Genomic DNA, 17093 nt, shown 5'->3' with positions numbered 1-17093 from the left:
CACATAGAGACACCAAGTCCAAATGAGTTTTGAAGGGTTTTATTAAAGGAGGAGATTTATTAAATATGCTGGCAGCATATGGCTGACACAGGACATTTGCAGACCCAAACTATGTGCACCAAATACACCTCAGGGGCCAGTTATATAACCTTGATCACACACAGGCTGGAGAGAGCAGGATATCATGGCACAAATTTACAACATTTGTTTAGGGGATACATAAAAACATTAAGACTCTCAAGGTAACACAATCAAAGATATTTACAATCTTTCAGGGTTCATCTTCCCTCACTAGCCTAGAGGTATGTTACTCTCAAGATTCCAGGAAGGGGGGAGGAACTTCAATCAATGTAGAGTGGTATGTAAATTCTGTCTCCCAGTGAAAGAGAAGAAGTTTCCCTTTATTTTAGATTTAAAACTAAATGACCCATTGTCCTTGCAAGCCAGAAACTTCTACATTCTTCTCCCTCCCCTCCCCAAAGGAAGGACAGGACAGGAAAGCCTGACCTTTCCTCCTAGAATATCAATATTAATTTTGCAGCTTTTTGGTACCTTACTACAAGTTAAGCTCCTTATATATGTATAACTCTTTAGGGAACTATGTGATAATAATAATAAATGATCATGTTATATAGCTCACATAATGAGATATACTGACAGAGCAGACAGTATCCTTAGTTACTCATTTATATCAGTGGTCCCCAACCTTTTTTGGGCCACGGACCGGTTAATGTCAGAAAATATTTTCACAGACCAGCCTTTAGGGTGGGACAGATAAATGCATAATATAAAATTATGTGACCGACGTAAAAACTGTGGTATTTTTAAATATAATTGTCGAACTTACGAGACAAGCGTCAAGAGTGAGTCTTAGACGATGTAACAGGGAATCTGGTCATTTTTAAAAATTAAAACATCGTTCAGACTTAAATATAAATAAAATGGAAATAATGTAAGTTATTTATTCTTTCTCTGCAGACCGGTACCAAATGGCCCACAGACTGGTACCAGTCTGTGGTCCGGGGGTTGAGGACCACTGATTTATATAATTAACTTATTTATGCCCCCCAAAGCCCTTAAGAATTAGATTAATATCACTACCTCATTACAAGGAGGGAACTGTGGAACAGAAAAGTTAAGTAACTGCCCCAAAGGGACATAGTCGGTCGGTAAGAGACAGTCAGCCACACACCTAGGCAATGGGGTCTTGAACCCCAGCTCTGAAAGCCAATACACAGTTCTGATACGAGCAATTGCTGATTACAAATGGTGATGTGCAACAGAAAACTCTTACCTCTGGTTTGCTCAGGCTGGATGAAACCAAGGAGCCAGACCCCACATCCAAATCCCACTGCTTTTTACCATGATTCTCTGGATCCAACGCAGAGATCCGCCCATCTAAAGTGCTGATGATCACTAATGCTCTGTAAATTTAAAGATTAATAGGAAAAGTTTTAAAGATATCTAAGATATTAAGCACCTACTCCACTCACTCGAAAAAAAAAAACAACTAGCCCTTTCCCAGGCCTCCATCTGTAGAAGCAGGATCACCTCCTCATAACACTTATGGTCTTGCCACCAATATCTTCAGCCCTTCAAGACAACTGCACTATGTCCTTTGTCTGTTTATGTCACATCTGAGAAGTCCCAGACTCCTAGGTCACTACCCATCCCTACACTCTAATTCCCACATGGAACTCAGTGTTCCCTGCTCTGTCCTCTTCTTTCTTCTCCAAATCCTGAAGTCTTTCCTGAATGTTCACTTTCCTTCTTGTGCTGATAAAATCCGGCTCTCCCTGAGGACCCTGCTTTGGAAGTGGGAACTGTCTTCTCCACATCTTTGACCACTGGACCTACCAATGGGGTAGGTGTGCTCTGCGTATCTTGTTACTATTCTCAGACTACTTTGTTCTATCCTCTTTAAAAACTCTCAAAGTCAAACTGTGCTACCTCCCAAGGAAAGGGAGAGGGGAAGGGGAAGGGGAAGGGGAAGGGGAAGGGGAAGGGGAAGGGGAAGGGGAAGGGGAAGGGGAAGGGAAAGGGGAAGGGGATGGGGAAGAGAAAGGGGAAAGGGAAGGGGAAGGGGAAGGGGATGGGGAAGAGAAAGGGGAAAGGGAAGGGGAAGGGGAAGGGGAAGGGGAAGGGAAGGGGAAGGGGAAGGGGAAGGGGAAGGGGAAGGGGAAGGGGAAGGGGAAGGGGAAAAGGAAGGAAAGGAGGATACAAAAAAAATGAAGATAGTGTAAGGAATCTATGGGACAACTTCAAGTGTACCAATATTCATATTATATGGGGTGCTGGAAGGAGAAAAGAGAGCAAAAAATGGAAAATCTGTTTGAAAAAATAATGACAGAAAACTTCCCTAACCTGGTAAAGGAAATAGACACACAAGTCCAGGAAGCACAGAGATGAACCCAAAGAGGCCCATAGCAAGGCACATTGTAATTAAAATGCCAAAAGACAGAGAATCTTTTTTTTTTTTTTTTACAGAGGCAGAGATAGACAGGGACAGACAGACAGGAACGGAAAGAGATGAGAAGCATCAATCATCAGTTTCTTGTTGCACTTTGCGACTTCTTAGTTGTTCATTGATTGCTTTCTCACATGTGCCTTGACCTGCGGGCCTTCAGCAGACCGAGTAACTCCCTGCTGGAACCAGCGACCTTGGGTCTAAGCTGGTGAGCTCTTTGCTCAAACCAGATGAGCCCATGCTCAAGCTGGCGACCTTGGGGTCTCGAACCTGGGTCCTTCCGCATCCCAGTCCGACGCTCTATCCACTGCGCCACCACCTGGTCAGGCCAAAGAGAGAATCTTAAGAGCAGCAAAAGAAAAGCAGTTAGGAGCTCCCAGAAGACTGTTAGCTGATTTCTCAACAGAGACTTTGCAGGCCAGAAGAGATTGACAAGAAATATTCAAATTGATGAAAAGCGAGGACCTAGAACCAAGATTACTCTACCCAGTAAGGCTAACATTTAGAATCAGAGGACAGATAAAGAGCTTCCCAGACAAGAAAAAGCTAAAGGAGTTCAACATCACCAAACCAGTATTACATGAAATGTTAAAGGGTCTTCTTTAAGAAAAAGAAAAGATAAAAAATATGAACAATAAAATAGGAATAGCCTAACCAGGCAGGCAGTGGTGCAGTGGATAGAGCTTCAGACTGGTACGCAGAGGACCCAGGTTCGAGACCCCGAGGTCACCCGCTTGAGTGCAGACTCATCTGGTTTGAGCAAAGCTCACCAGCCTGAGCCCAAGGTCGCTGGCTGGAACAAGGGGTCTGCTGTAGCTCCCTGGTCAAGGCATATATGAGAAAGCAATCAGTGAACAACTAAAGTGCCCAATGAAAAATTGATACTTTTCATCTCTCTCCCTTCCTGTCTGTCTGTCTCTATCTGTCCCTGTCGGTGTCTCTGTCACATACACAAACAAAAATGGGAATATGGCCTAACCTATGGTGGCGCAGTGGATAAAGCGTCGACCTGGAAATGTTGAGGTCGCCAGTTCGAAACCCTGGGCTTGCCTGGTCAAGGCACATATGGGAGTTGATGCTTCCAGCTCCTCCCCCCTTCTCTCTCTTCTCTGTCTCTCCTCTCTGTCTCTCCCTCTCCTCTCTAAAATGAATAAATTAAAAAAATGGGAATGTATACCTATCAACAAAATCTAAAAAACAAAACAAATGAACAAGCAGAACAAAAAGACTCATGAATACAAAGAACATTTTGACAGCTGCCAGATGAGAGGAGGGTTGAGGGGGTGGGTGAAAAAGGTGAAGGGATTAAGAAACAGAATAGTCAAGAAAATGTAAAGCACAGCATAGGGAATATAGTCATAGTCTAATAACTATGTATAGTGTCAAATGAATGTGAGATTTATCGGGATGATCACTTAGTAAATTATACAATGTCTAATCACTGGAGAGTACAAATGAAACTAATATAATATTGTATGTCAACTGTAACTGAAAAGTTAAAAAATGATTTAAAAAAATACATGCTCTCCCTCAGAGAGGCACATGTTCTCATTCAAAAACAAACTAGAGTCCTGGCCGGTTGGCTCAGCGGTAGAGCGTCGGCCTGGCGTGCGGGGGACCCGGGTTCGATTCCCGGCCAGGGCACAAAGGAGAAGCGCCCATTTGCTTCTCCACCCCCACCCCCCTCCTTCCTCTCGGTCTCTCTCTTCCCCTCCCGCAGCTAAGGCTCCATTGGAGCAAAGATGGCCCGGGCGCTGGGGATGGCTCCTTGGCCTCTGCCCCAGGCGCTAGAGTGGCTCTGGTCACGGCAGAGCGACGCCCCGGAGGGGCAGAGCATCGCCCCCTGGTGGGCAGAGCATCGCCCCTGGTGGGCGTGCCGGGTGGATCCCGGTCGGGCGCATGCGGGAGTCTGTCTGACTGTCTCTCCCTGTTTCCAGCTTCAGAAAAATACAAAAAAAAAAAAAAAATAGTAGCCCCGGCTGGGTAGCTCAGTTGGTTAGGGCATTGTCCCAACACTCCAAGATTGAGAACCTGATCCCCAGTCAGGGCACAGACAAGAATCAACCAATGAACACATAAATAAGTAGAACAAATTTATCTCTCTCTCTCTCTCTATCTCTCTGCCTTCTCCCCCCACCCCCTCTAAAATCAATATAACCCCCCCCCCAAACTAGTACTCAGTACTCATGGACTTTACTTCTTTCTTAGTCCCTACCTACTAAGTATATCTTCAAATCAAACCTCCTTTATTTAAACATATCACAAGACTAGCCATACCCCAAATCAAAACAAATATGTCAAAAGTTACCACCTATAACTTTGGACGTGTCCACTAGACCTTAAGAAATACAGTCTTAAGTTTCCAATGTTATACAGAGATAACATGAGAGTAACAGATACCCTTTTCCTACTATATTAAAACAGTTTTGGAAGTACTTTTCGTATTTTATTCTATGGTACAGTTTTAATCAAAAGTTATTTACAGGTAGAATAGGGTGGCTGCTCAACCTTTGCCTGACCTGTGGTGGCACAGTAGATAGAGCATTCACCTGGAATGCTGAGGTCACAAGTTTGAAACCCTGGGCTTGTCTTGTCTGGTCAAGGCACACACAACAAGCAATGAACAATGACTAAAGTGACGCAGCTATGCATCAATACTTCTTGCTCCCCTCTTTCCCCCACCTCCACTGCTCTCTCCTCTCTATAAAATCAATAAAGTCTTGGCCCTGGCTGGTTGGCTCAGCGGTAGAGCGTCGGCCTAGCGTGCGGAGGACCCGGGTTCGATTCCCGGCCAGGGCACACAGGAGAAGCGCCCATTTACTTCTCCACCCCTCCGCCGCGCCTTCCTCTCTGTCTCTCTCTTCCCCTCCCGCAGCCAAGGCTCCATTGGAGCAAAGATGGCCTGGGCGCTGGGGATGGCTCTGTGGCCTCTGCCTCAGGCGCTAGAGTGGCTCTGGTCGCAACATGGCGACGCCCAGGATGGGCAGAGCATCGCCCCCTGGTGGGCAGAGCTTCGCCCCATGGTGGGCGTGCCGGGTGGATCCCGGTCGGGCGCATGCGGGAGTCTGTCTGACTGTCTCTCCCCGTTTCCAGCTTCAGAAAAATGCAAAAAAAAAAAAAAAAAAATCAATAAAGTCTTAAAAAAAAGAATAGGGTGGGAAAACAGTAATCTTCCCCTCTCATATTTAGTTCTGTAATCTACAAGTTCTCTTCTTTTCATTTTAAAACATTTTGTAGCCTGACCATGTGGTAGCGCAGCAGACAGAGCATCGGACTGGGATGCGGAGGACTCAGGTTCGAGACCCCAAGGTCGCAGGCTTGAGCGCAGGCTTATCTGGTTTGAGCAAAGCTCACCAACTTGGACCCAAGGTCGCTGGCTCCAGCAAGGGGTTACTCAGTCTCCTATAGCCCCACTGTCAAGGCACATATGAGAAAGCAATCAATGAACAACTAAGGTGTTGCAAAGAAAAACTAATGATTGATGCTTCTCAACTCTCTCCGTTCCTGTCTGTCTGTCCCTAACTATCCCTCTCTCTGACTCTCTGTCTCTGTAAAAAAAAAAACACAAAAAACATTTTGTAATAAAATATAAAGCAGCTCCTCTCTTATAAAACAGTAAAGAGAGGGAGGGAGGGAGGGAAAAAGAAAGAAAGAATAAAAATAGATGGATTCCCAGCTAGTATTTCAGCCATGTCCAAGCTATACAGCTCACAACAGCTAATAAAGGCAGGACTCCTTGTGCAAAATCCTCAGAGTGTAAAGGCTGAGTTCAAATTAAATACAGAGGCCTTTCAAACCTGGCACAGTTGATATTTAGAGTCCAGGTGTCAATTAAACTAAAAAACAACTGTAGACAGGAAGGCTAGTCAACTGCTTGCCTAATGTATGTTTATTTCAGCTTACAACTTGCCTTGAAACTTATGCATAAATTCTTTAAAAGTGAATTTTAGTCAACTTTAAAAGTCCAAAGTAAAAAAAGTGAGCAGTGTTGGGAACAGATCATTAAATTCCCTTTCAACACTGTATTCTGAGATTCTACTACTCCACCATCATACTTTTTTTAAAAAAAAGATTTTATTTATTGATTTTACGGGGGGGGGGGGGATGAGAAGGATCAGCTCATAGTTGCTTCACTTTAAATTGTTCATTGCTTGCTTGTCGTATGTGCATTGACCGGGCAAGCCCAGGGTTTTGAAGCACTGACTTCAGCGTTCCAGGTCAATGCTCTACCCCCGTGCCACCACAGGCCAGGCCGTACTTTTTTTTTTTTTTTTTTAAGGATGATTATGAATTTGAAAATCTGAGGAGGACCTATCTTCTGTACCACAGATTCACATCAGACCAGTCTGTGAAAGGACAGAAGGAGAGAAGGAGAAACAGGAATGAAATCACCTTATGTTTGCAAAGCATCTTCAAGTTATTTCATTAAATAAAAAAAAATCAGTTTAAAGATGCAAAAACTGAAGAGGCACCATAGATTTTCAGTGTGCCATACTTTCGTTACAGGGGAATTAGAGGCAGAAGAAAAAGAAACAAATACTTTATATGTTAGTGTGACTGTTTAGATAAAACTAGTCCTTGACAACTTCTGAGTCTGTCAGATGTGCTCAATATGAGGGTGCCCACCCCATCACAAGAACTGTCAGTAATACTCTAACCTGCTATTTCTGTTGGAGTCAGAAAACTGACTGGTAACTCAAATTATGTCAACTTGCAGAAAACCTAACAGTGAGGTGAAATTGTGACTTTCTTCCCAACTTCCTGCAGTAGCCATTCTATCTAAATTCCAAATTATTGTAATGTTTAAAAGAAGCAGCACTGACAAGACTGCTATCAGAAAAATATGTTTAGCTCTGACCTGTGATGCAGCGGATAGAGCAATGTCCCAGGTCGCCAAGACCAACGGTTTGATCCCGGGATTGCCATCTCCACCCCAAGGTAGCAGGTTCAAGCCCGCTTAGATCACATATGAGAAGCAACCATTGAGTTGCAGAACAAAGTGGAACAATGAGTTGCTGCTCCTCTCTCTCTCATCCTTCTTACCCCTTAAAAAAAGTTTTAGCTATTTTTTTAAAGAAAAAAGTAATTTATTCACTTATATACATGCTTGAGATGCAGAGTGAGCATTTAGAATGAAGCGATGAAAATGCCATCAGGAGAGAAAAAATCAATTAGTGAGCCTCATTCTGCTTCTTGAGCATCAAAATACAACATGCAAAAATGAAGGTTTTAATTTCCCACTTCCTTCTTTTTAAAAGTGTTACAAGTAGGATAATTCTTCACAGCTGTTTATAGTAAATTCTTGGTTAATTCAAATCTCTCCCCTAATCTTCTCTCTTGAAACAAACAGGATATTGGTCTATTATGATGAACTGATACTGCTCCTTTTTAAGAGCATTTAGAAAAAGTTTTACAAACACTGCATACTTATCTCCTATTAGCGCTACCAATTTACTTACCCAAGGTTTCTCAAACTATCCACACTATCTAACACTACCAGGCAGACCCCCCATACCTGGGCCTGTGTCTTCCTAGACAATTGTTTGTCAAAGGCCACTTACTCTCTGCCAGACCAAAATTCCTCTATTTCACCTTGTTTTTGAGAAAAGAAGTGATCCTCTGGCTTACCTAATAGGTCCTCTCCAACTACCTTCACCTCCTCCTCCATCCCTCTCTTTTCCACCTCTGTACCTGTACAGGCTCTCTCCTCCATGTGTGTAAATAAGATCCAAGGCCCTGGTCCTAAAGTTTGCCTCCCATCAGGTTTAGCAGTGAGGGAAGGAGGCACTGGGCTGAAGAGGATGACCCCTTAACGGCTTAACCCCTCTCTTGCCATCTGAACACTCCCTATTGCTCTACCTAAATTATTTAAGAGTGCTCATCACCATCTCCTTCATTCCTCTCAGCCCTCACTCTGCACCATCATCCTCGTCAACCGTATTTGTCTCCTCTGCCTGCCTGTCTTCTCTAATATATAAGGCACTTTCCTGAGAATTTACCATGAACTTCCCCTATCTCACAGTTTTGACTACCTATGCTGACTGCTCTCCAATTTCAGTCACTCATTTCCACCTGCCTACCAAATATCTCCCTCTTGATATCCTGACCACACCTCCAAGTCACGATGTCCAACACCAAAGCCTTATCTTTTCTCTGCTGCTCCCTTAAATCTCTTCATTTCCTTCATGTGTGCTCTCACCTTCTGGCCACCTGGTTTCAATATTTGGATGGGCGTGGCAAGAGAGGAAGAATTGATTCATTTGCTAAAAACCAACACTCTACCTCCAATATAGTCCCTCTATTCTATGTCTTCAACACTCTCCTTGTGGTATATAGCCTTTACCTCGAGTGTCCAGTATATGGTATTGCTAGAGAAAGATTCCTGAAGCACAAACTTTAATCAGGCCTGACATTTAAGATACATCACTACTCACACGGCAATGTGCATGTGAAGCACACAGTGAGCTTATGAAAATGCAAATACTTACCCAGTTGGGTCTGGATGTTCCTTGATCTGGATTTCTAACAAGCTCCCACAATGTCACTACCACTTACATAAGGCTGTATGTATACAATTATGGCCCTTACATGTTTCTAGTCTCACCTTCTACTCCTCCCTGCCCAACACTGCCGTATGTACATCTGTATCTCGCACATACCCAGGTGTATATAAACAAAATGTTCCCTAAATGTACTCCCCAGCTTGCCTCTTGCTGTTTCCTCGAGTCCAGTGTCTGCCCATCACAATGCTAACCACTTTTCAGGAACCAACTCATTCCACCACAGCCTTTGCTTATCTTCTCATCTACCTCAGCCCTTGCACTACCGCCATTGAGCGAGCACCACAAAGAACCCTGAGACACTCATAGCACATAATCTGCACTCCTGCTCTGTAATGACATTATCGGTCTCCTCCTGGAATCCTCAGGGCTAGCCTCCTCCAGGAGGTGGGGGGCTAACCCCCATCCTCTGTAACCTCAAGGCATCTTGAGGGCCTTTGTAAGTGCCACAATATCTGCTGAAGCATGAACCATCCTACTTCATGTAACTTAGTTTGAGCAGGTGCTTCAGAAGTTTAAGATAAAACTGTTCCAGGGAAATTAATTATTAGCAAAACCTATGAAAATTTTGTCAAATATTTGCCACTTTAAAAATATATCTACACTGGCCAGGTAGCTCAGTTGAGCATCCTCCCTACACCAAGGTTACAAGTTCATCCTTCATCAGGGCACATACAAGAATCAACCAGTACCTGACCAGGCAGTGGCGCAGCGGATAGAGCAGGGGTCCCCAAACTTTTTACACAGGGGGCCAGTTCACTGTCCCTCAGACCATTGGAGGGACGGACTATAAAAAAAACTATGAACAAATCCCTAAGCACACTGCACATATCTTATTTTAAATTAAAAAAACAAAACGGGAACAAATACAATATTTAAAATAAAGAACAAGTAAATTTAAATCAACAAACTGACCAAGGCATATATGAGAAAGCTCATATATGAGAAAGTTCAATGGGAACTATGGGCCTGCTTTTGGCTAATGAGATGGTCAATGTCCAGTTCCATATTTGTCACTGCTAGCCGTAACAAGTGATATGACACGCTTCCGGAACCGTGACATGTGTGTCCCACATCACCGGAAATAGTACTGTACCTGAGCAACGCAGCGCTTTGCGGCACATACAGTACTCCAGGAGCACAGGATGCGGATGCATCTTCTGCTCCTCTCATTGAACACCAATGAAAGAGGTGCCCCTTTCCGAAGTGCAGCAGGAGCCAGATAAATGGCCTCAGGGGGCCCCAGTTTGGGGACCCCTGGGATAGAGCATTGGAATGGGATGCGGAGAATCCAAGTTCGACCCAACATCGCCAGCTTGAGCACGGGTTCATCTAGTTTGAGCAAAAGCTCACCAGCTTGGACCCAGGTCACTGGCTTGAGCAAGGGGTTACTCTGTCTGCTGAAGGCCCACGGTCAAGGCGTATATGAGAAAGCAATCAATGAACAACTAAGGAGTCGCAACAAAAAACTGATGATTGGTGCTTCTCATCTCTCTCTGTTCCTGTCTGTCTGTCCCTGTCTATCCCTCTCTCTGACTCTCCGTCTCTGTTAAAAAAAAAAAAAAAAAAAAGAATCAACCAGTGAGTGAATAAATAAGTAGAACAACAAATCAATGTTCCTCTCCTCTCTCCCTTTCTCTAAAATCAATTTAAAAAATTTAAAAATATATCTACATATAAACATTCAAGTGATGCTTAGAAAATTTTAGTACTTGGCCTATTTATAGTAACCCACGGGTACACACATCAAGGTTCCAATATTTAACTGGAAATTGAATAGCTTTGCTACGATCTAGTCAATACTACGTTATAAACTTACAATACTTTGTAACCACATTGTAGCCGTTCTTGATTTAATGTATCTAATGTTTTTATCATTCCATTTGTTAATGTGCTAAGACAACTGTCTGGAAAGGACTTTACCATTAAAATATCTGACATTTGTGTCCAGACTTGGAAAAGTGCTTTAACACATGTATCTTGAAGTACCACGTTTAAGGAGGTTAACCAACCCAACCAAAACGGTTCTATATTAAATGCTGATTATGGTCAAATCTCTGCATATCAAAACTGTCAAAATATAGTATCAAGAAACTTGAGCGTGTTCAAGAATTGTGCCAGTTGCTTGTTAAACCCGCACATTCCAGATTCTTACCCAGGTAGTCTGATTGAGTCATTCTGAGCTGAGGCCTAAGGCCCTGTACAGTCGGTCACCCGGTGTCCCCGGGTGATCATGCGGCCAGTGCCCCGCAGATCTCAACTAGAGAAATACGGGCAATAGCTCTGGTCCGGGCATTAAGGGCTGTGCTTAAAATGAAATGTGGACATCTCCCTGTGAGGTCCTTGCCCAAAACAGCTGTCACAGCAGCGCAGACGGCCGGCGACTGGCGGAGGAAACATAGCGCTGGGTGGGGATCGGAGTTCGCCGTCGTCGGAGCACAGTCCGCGGGCATCGAGGGACAGCGGCGCGCCCTCCGCACTGCCTGTGCGCTCCGTCCCGCGAGCATCCCCGGAAGGCCGTCCGGACAACACCCGGAGGCTCCCCGAAGCCGGCGGCCCAGCGCTCAGCCCACTTCGCTCACCTGTCGCGTGGCCGCAGCTCGCTCACTCGCTCGGGCTCCCGCGGCTCTGGCCCGCCCGCGGCCGCCGGCAGCGACTCGGCGTCCTCCACCGTCACTTCGGCCACAGCCTCGGCGCCGGCCGCCGGCGCCGTCGCGGCTCCCAGGCCGAAGGCCGCCTCCGCCGCTAGTGCGGGCCTGTCTCGGGCGCGGCCCGCAGCCTCCGCCAACCCCAGCAGCAGCAGCAGCGGCGGCAGCAGCGACAGCAGCAGCGCCCGCGCCAGCGGCCCCGGGCAGGTAGCGCGCCCCATCAGTGGCCGGCCCCACGCGCGGGCATGGAAGTGAAGCCGCCGCCGCCGCTCCTGCCGGCCTGTGCCCCGAGCAGCCGCGGACGCGCCGAGGACACCGCCGCCCAGACAGCCTGGACAGTCAACCGCGCTTCTCCCGCCACGTCTCAGCTCGGTCTCCGCCACCGCCTCCTGAGTGACAGCCGCCCTCGGACATCACCCATTGAGCAAACAGTCCGCGCGGCTGCTCCCCGATTGGCTTTAGCCATTGCCACTCCTGGAGAAGGTGGATTTCCCCGGTTGTCAACATTACGCCTACCAATCAAATCGCATCGGTACCCCCCCCCGCCCGAGGCCCCGCCCTATTCCGGAAGCGATTGCCCAAGCGAAGCGCCCCGCCCTTCCCTCAGCCTTCTTACCTGATTGGTGGTCTGTTCACAGCAAGGCATTAGAAAGACTTGAAACTCACTGGTGTAAGCGGATGCCCCTCAAAACGTCTGCAATAACTTTTTCCTAATTGGTTGGAAGCGGCTCTGACTACGTGGCTGATTCTAATGTGGAGAGTAGCGTCCCTAGTGAAGGGAGGAGCTGGAGGGGAGTCCCACGTGATCGGAGCTGTTGCTATGGATCTTTAGAGCCGGGTCTGTTTAGAAGAGCGGAAGGGAAACAGGGAACAGACGTGACTGCGCACGCCCAGTGCTTAGAAGTGGAAAGAGCGCAGTGGAGCAGGAAACATGCGGAGAAGTTGTGCTCCTCCGTAGAGAAGTCAGTGATGAAACCGGTGTTTCCGACCGTGGGGTATGCCCCTTTCTGGTTGTAAAGCGGAAGGAGCCCAGTCCCTGCACAGTTCCTCTAAATTCACAGAGCTGGTGTTTGGAGAAGCACAACCTACTGACTTTCAGCTTACTGCACCGGATGCAGCAGGCTTTGTACCTCACTGTGGGGCTTAGAGACTGCCAGTGTGTAATCGAATATGAGGAGGGAGGTTGTTCTCTATAGAAGTATTTTAGCTAATAAAGAAGGAATGCTAGCTAGACCCGTGGGGACGCGATGGCTCAAGTGTTGGCCTGGGATCAGTGATATCCCAACATTGCTGGCTTGGCCTTGAGGCCAAGATCACTGGCTTGAGCAAGGGGTCACTGGCTCAGCTGGGGCCATCAGTCAAGGCACAAATGAGAAAGCAATCAATGAACAACTGCAGTGACACAACTATGATTTGATGTTTCTCTGACCCAGTAGAGCCCAAGCTCTATGTTGATCAGGCGCCCCTGATTTGACTTACCGTGCAGTGGGACACTCCTGCTTATCAGCAGGGCTGGCAGCCTCTTGGAGACTACTTTTGAGGTGGCTATGAGGATGCTACTGATCAGTGCCGACACTGACTGCCACCGGAGGAAAAACACAACCAATACACGTTAGTTGCAAGAATCACACAGGCAATTTATTATAAATCCTTTTGATGTGCCTGATTACAGCTTAAGAGGGCCCCATTGGCATGTTCCTCTCGGCTGTCTTTGGTCAGAGCTCAGAGTGCAGCATGGAGACAGTCCACATCAATGTTGGAGTCTGGGCAACTACTGCAGCAGGGGCCCCTCAACTTTAGTACCTTTTCTGGCCAAGCCTTCTTACAGGTGTCAATCTGCAGGATTATCACCTCAAACCACCTTTTTGGGAGTTGCTCAATGTTACTGAAATGTCACATCAAGCCACTTTTAAGATGTTCCTAGGGAAGTTTCTTGTTTATGTTAATTTACAGAATTATGACATCAAGCCACTTCTTATCTATGTATAACTTCATACACACACTAACTGGGCCCTGCTCGAAAGTCAGAGTCTGTTTATCACATCTGCACACACTATATTAATTTCTATCCAGATGGCGTAACTTTATTTAATTTCCTTAATTAATTTAATATTATATCTTAATTACTTTTATATATCTTCCATATTTTTTATATTTCTATATATTTAAATACTATAACATTCTATATATTATATTACCACATTCTCTCTCTGCTCTCTCCCTCTCTCCCGTTCTCTAAAATCAGTTTTTTAAAAGGCAGTGTTATTAAATGTCTTTTAAAAAAATGAAGAAATGATAGAATTAGAATTGTACTATTCTGCACCTCTTGTGAATTAACAGATATAGGACCTAGAACCGAGACAATGGCACTACAATAGGACAGTCATGTGATAGACATACACAATCCTGTTTATGAAGTCATCTTCTACCAGACAAAATTTAAAAATCAAACCTGAATTGGATCAAACCTGTAGATATGACTACAAGTTCATGGGAAAGACAAGGGACAGAGGAATATTTAAAATAACTCTATAGAGATGCAGTAAACAAAATTCAGACTATGGGAAACAATAAATTGAAAGTTCTTCCCCTTGCAAGGTTCCCCTTGGAGGGTTGTGTAGACTAAGAGATTTAAGAACTATCAACCAGTTATAATGTATGCATCTGTGAAGAAAAGGTAACAAAGCAGGCCTGAGACTACTTTCCTTAGGGCTGCTCGCAAGGTTGGCCCTTGGCTGGTGTTTGGGAACTTGGACTGGAATGGTTCTCACCACCCCTAACTGATAAGAATGCCTCACTGTGCATATACTATAAAAACAGCATGGTTTAGGCTGATAACCCACTTTCCTACTAAGAGTCTGGCATTTTGGTATATGCCAGGTAGTAGATGCCTATATGACCAGCCCCCAGTAAAATCTTGAGCACTGAGTCTCTAACAAGTATCCCTGGTAAACAAAATGTCATATGGTATTACAATTTGATGCCGAATGAATTAAGTGCATCCTGCATGGCTCCACTGAGAAAGGACTCCTGGAAACTTGCTCCTGGCCTCCTCGGGACTTCACTCCACATGCCTTTTCCCTATGCTGATTTGCTTCTTATCCTTTCTTTGTAAGAAAGCATAGCTAAGAGTACAGCCATATGCTGGATTCCATGAGTCCTCATAATAAGTCAACAAACTTAGGAGTGGTCTTGTGGACCCCAAACATAGTACTTTATTTGAATCTTGGTAAAACAAACAAAAAAACTGAAAAAAATTAGACAATCAGGGATATTTGAACTCAATATAACGATACCATGGAATTCTTAATTTTTTAGATGTGATAGCAGTATCACGGTTCTGTTTAAGAGATACCTACTGTATTTCCCCATGTATAAGACACACATTTTTTGGAAAAATTTGGGGTCTAAAAACTGGGTGCATCTTATATAGTGGTTATAGATTTTTTTCTTGCATTTCCTGCTTTTTCACACTTGTTTTTGTGCTCATTGTTGAAGACAGTGATTCATCATCAGACACAGATGAGAACAAGCTAATGGATGGGAGTTTTGACAGTGATAAGGAGTTGTATAAATTTTATGATGAATAAAACTTGAGTTCAATAATTTTATGTAATACATTTTTTTTCAAATTTCAGGTCTGAAAATTAAGGTGTGTCTTAGAGATGGGGAAATAGTTTATTGAACTATTTGTGGGCAGAAGAATATGATGTCTGAGATTTGCTTCAACATATTCTGTAAGGAAGGACTGGAAGTAGGTAAAGGTATAGATAGAAAAAGAACTCATGGCTGTTGAAGCTGGAGGTGTGTCTATGGAACTTCATTGCACTATTTGTCTACCTTTGTGTATGTTTGAAATTTCCCATAATAAAACATTCTCTCTTTTTTTAAGAATATATTTTGGAGAACTTTTAATTTCATAGAAAAGTTTCCTCATTTGTTTGTTTGTTTTTTACTGCTGCAGACTATCCCACTGTAGGGAGCGGTCTCGGTCCCCTGTGACTTTTCTTGCAGCTCTCTGTAGAACCTGATATTCATGTCATGTGCAAGTCCAATTGCAATTGCTTCTCAGTTGAGCTTCTAGAATCTTGTCCCAAACCCCAAAAGAAATAGCTATTAACTTAAAAGAGATGTCATATTGGCCATTTCAAGCCAATGTGTTGACTCCTAGAGGACATCCTACTAGAGGCAAAATGAACTAGGTCAACAATGTAGTAGGGAGAGATTGTTGTTACCACAAAGACCCAGGGCTGGAGGTGTCGAGAAGTATAAGTACCAGAGTTTGCAGTGAACCAACGTGAGTCAGCAATACAATCCTACCAGGGTCTCCAGGTCTTCAAGAAATCAGTAGAGGTTAAATTATACCACCCCAGGACAAAAGGTCTGTCTTTCCATAGTAGCCAGATTTCATAACTTGTGGTACTGTGCTGTCTTAGGACAACTGATCCTAAGGTTTTGGGAGAATGTATCAGTCAGGATTCTTCTGTGGGAAGCCACAGAAACCAACAATTTTAAGAAATTTTTGGATAGCTCACAGAGTTAAAGCTGAACAACCAAATCTCTGAAAGCACAGGAACCAGGCAGCTTTGGTTTCAAAGGCCAAAAGTACAGCTTTTTTAGATTAATCGTTACTTGTTGTGGGGATTTGGGACAAGCCTCTAGAAGCTCAGCTGAGAAGCAGGATGCAATGGAAAGTCTTTTTATACATCAATCACAGGAGAGAACCACTTTAATCACTTTTCTTTCTGGAGTTACACTGTCAAAGTTCACCCTCTAGAGAGAGAGCTTTGACCTAAACGTGAATTATTAGTTCATTCTCAACTCCGTAGGGCAGAGATACTTGGTCTACAGTCCTCTCAAGACAGCACACAGTGGGATAGGGGAGGGCAGCATTCCCACAGGGAAACCAGGTTCTTCTATCAGCTAGTGGGGGGAAGGGGTGGATGTTGGGCAGACAAAACAAAAACATGTAACACTGAGGAGAGGAAGAACTCTGGGGTGGGGCCTTCCCATGGCCAATTGAATCCCAGGACTACAGGTGGAACTTTGGGCGCCAATCTCTTGAGCTATAATCTGGTGCCTTGATTTTCTCTCTTCACCCGTGTAGCCTGAGAAACGGGGCTATGCTAGAAAAACAGAAGGCCTCTGACTTTGCTGTTTTTTCCTGGTCAAAAGAGTTTTTTAAAACTTCCTGGACATTAACAAATATATTTCAAACTAATAAAAAGAAGCAACAACCTAAAAGATTCCCAGACAGGGGGCCATGCAGTTACCGCAGCTCAAGTCAAGAGCTCTGTTACCTGTTCTTGACAAAGAAGGTTCTGACACCGGCCCAGTTCCCCAGGGTTGTGTTTTCAGCCCTTCCCCACTCACCTGCACCAACTCACATAAACCTCACTGCTTGAGGGGCCATGCTGC

General features: G+C 44.7%; 1 protein-coding gene across 1 annotated transcript in view; it reads right to left on the bottom strand.

Annotated features, from left to right (window-relative positions):
- Positions 1–12085, bottom strand: part of EIF2AK3 (eukaryotic translation initiation factor 2 alpha kinase 3) — an 87628-nt gene extending 75543 nt beyond the window's left edge. Inside the window, exons 1-2 of the mRNA XM_066268540.1 lie at positions 11610–12085; positions 1295–1424 (exon numbers count right to left, since the gene is read on the bottom strand). Of these exons, the coding sequence (XP_066124637.1) occupies positions 1295–1424; positions 11610–11896 (417 nt within the window). The 5' untranslated portion in view covers positions 11897–12085. The remainder of the gene's footprint in view (positions 1–1294; positions 1425–11609) is intronic.
- Between the last annotated feature and the right edge of the window lie 5008 nt (positions 12086–17093).

Source organism: Saccopteryx bilineata, chromosome 3 (genome assembly GCF_036850765.1).
Source record: "Saccopteryx bilineata isolate mSacBil1 chromosome 3, mSacBil1_pri_phased_curated, whole genome shotgun sequence".
Taxonomy (NCBI): Eukaryota; Metazoa; Chordata; class Mammalia; order Chiroptera; family Emballonuridae; genus Saccopteryx; species Saccopteryx bilineata.
This window is presented reverse-complemented; position numbering and strand designations above follow the sequence as displayed.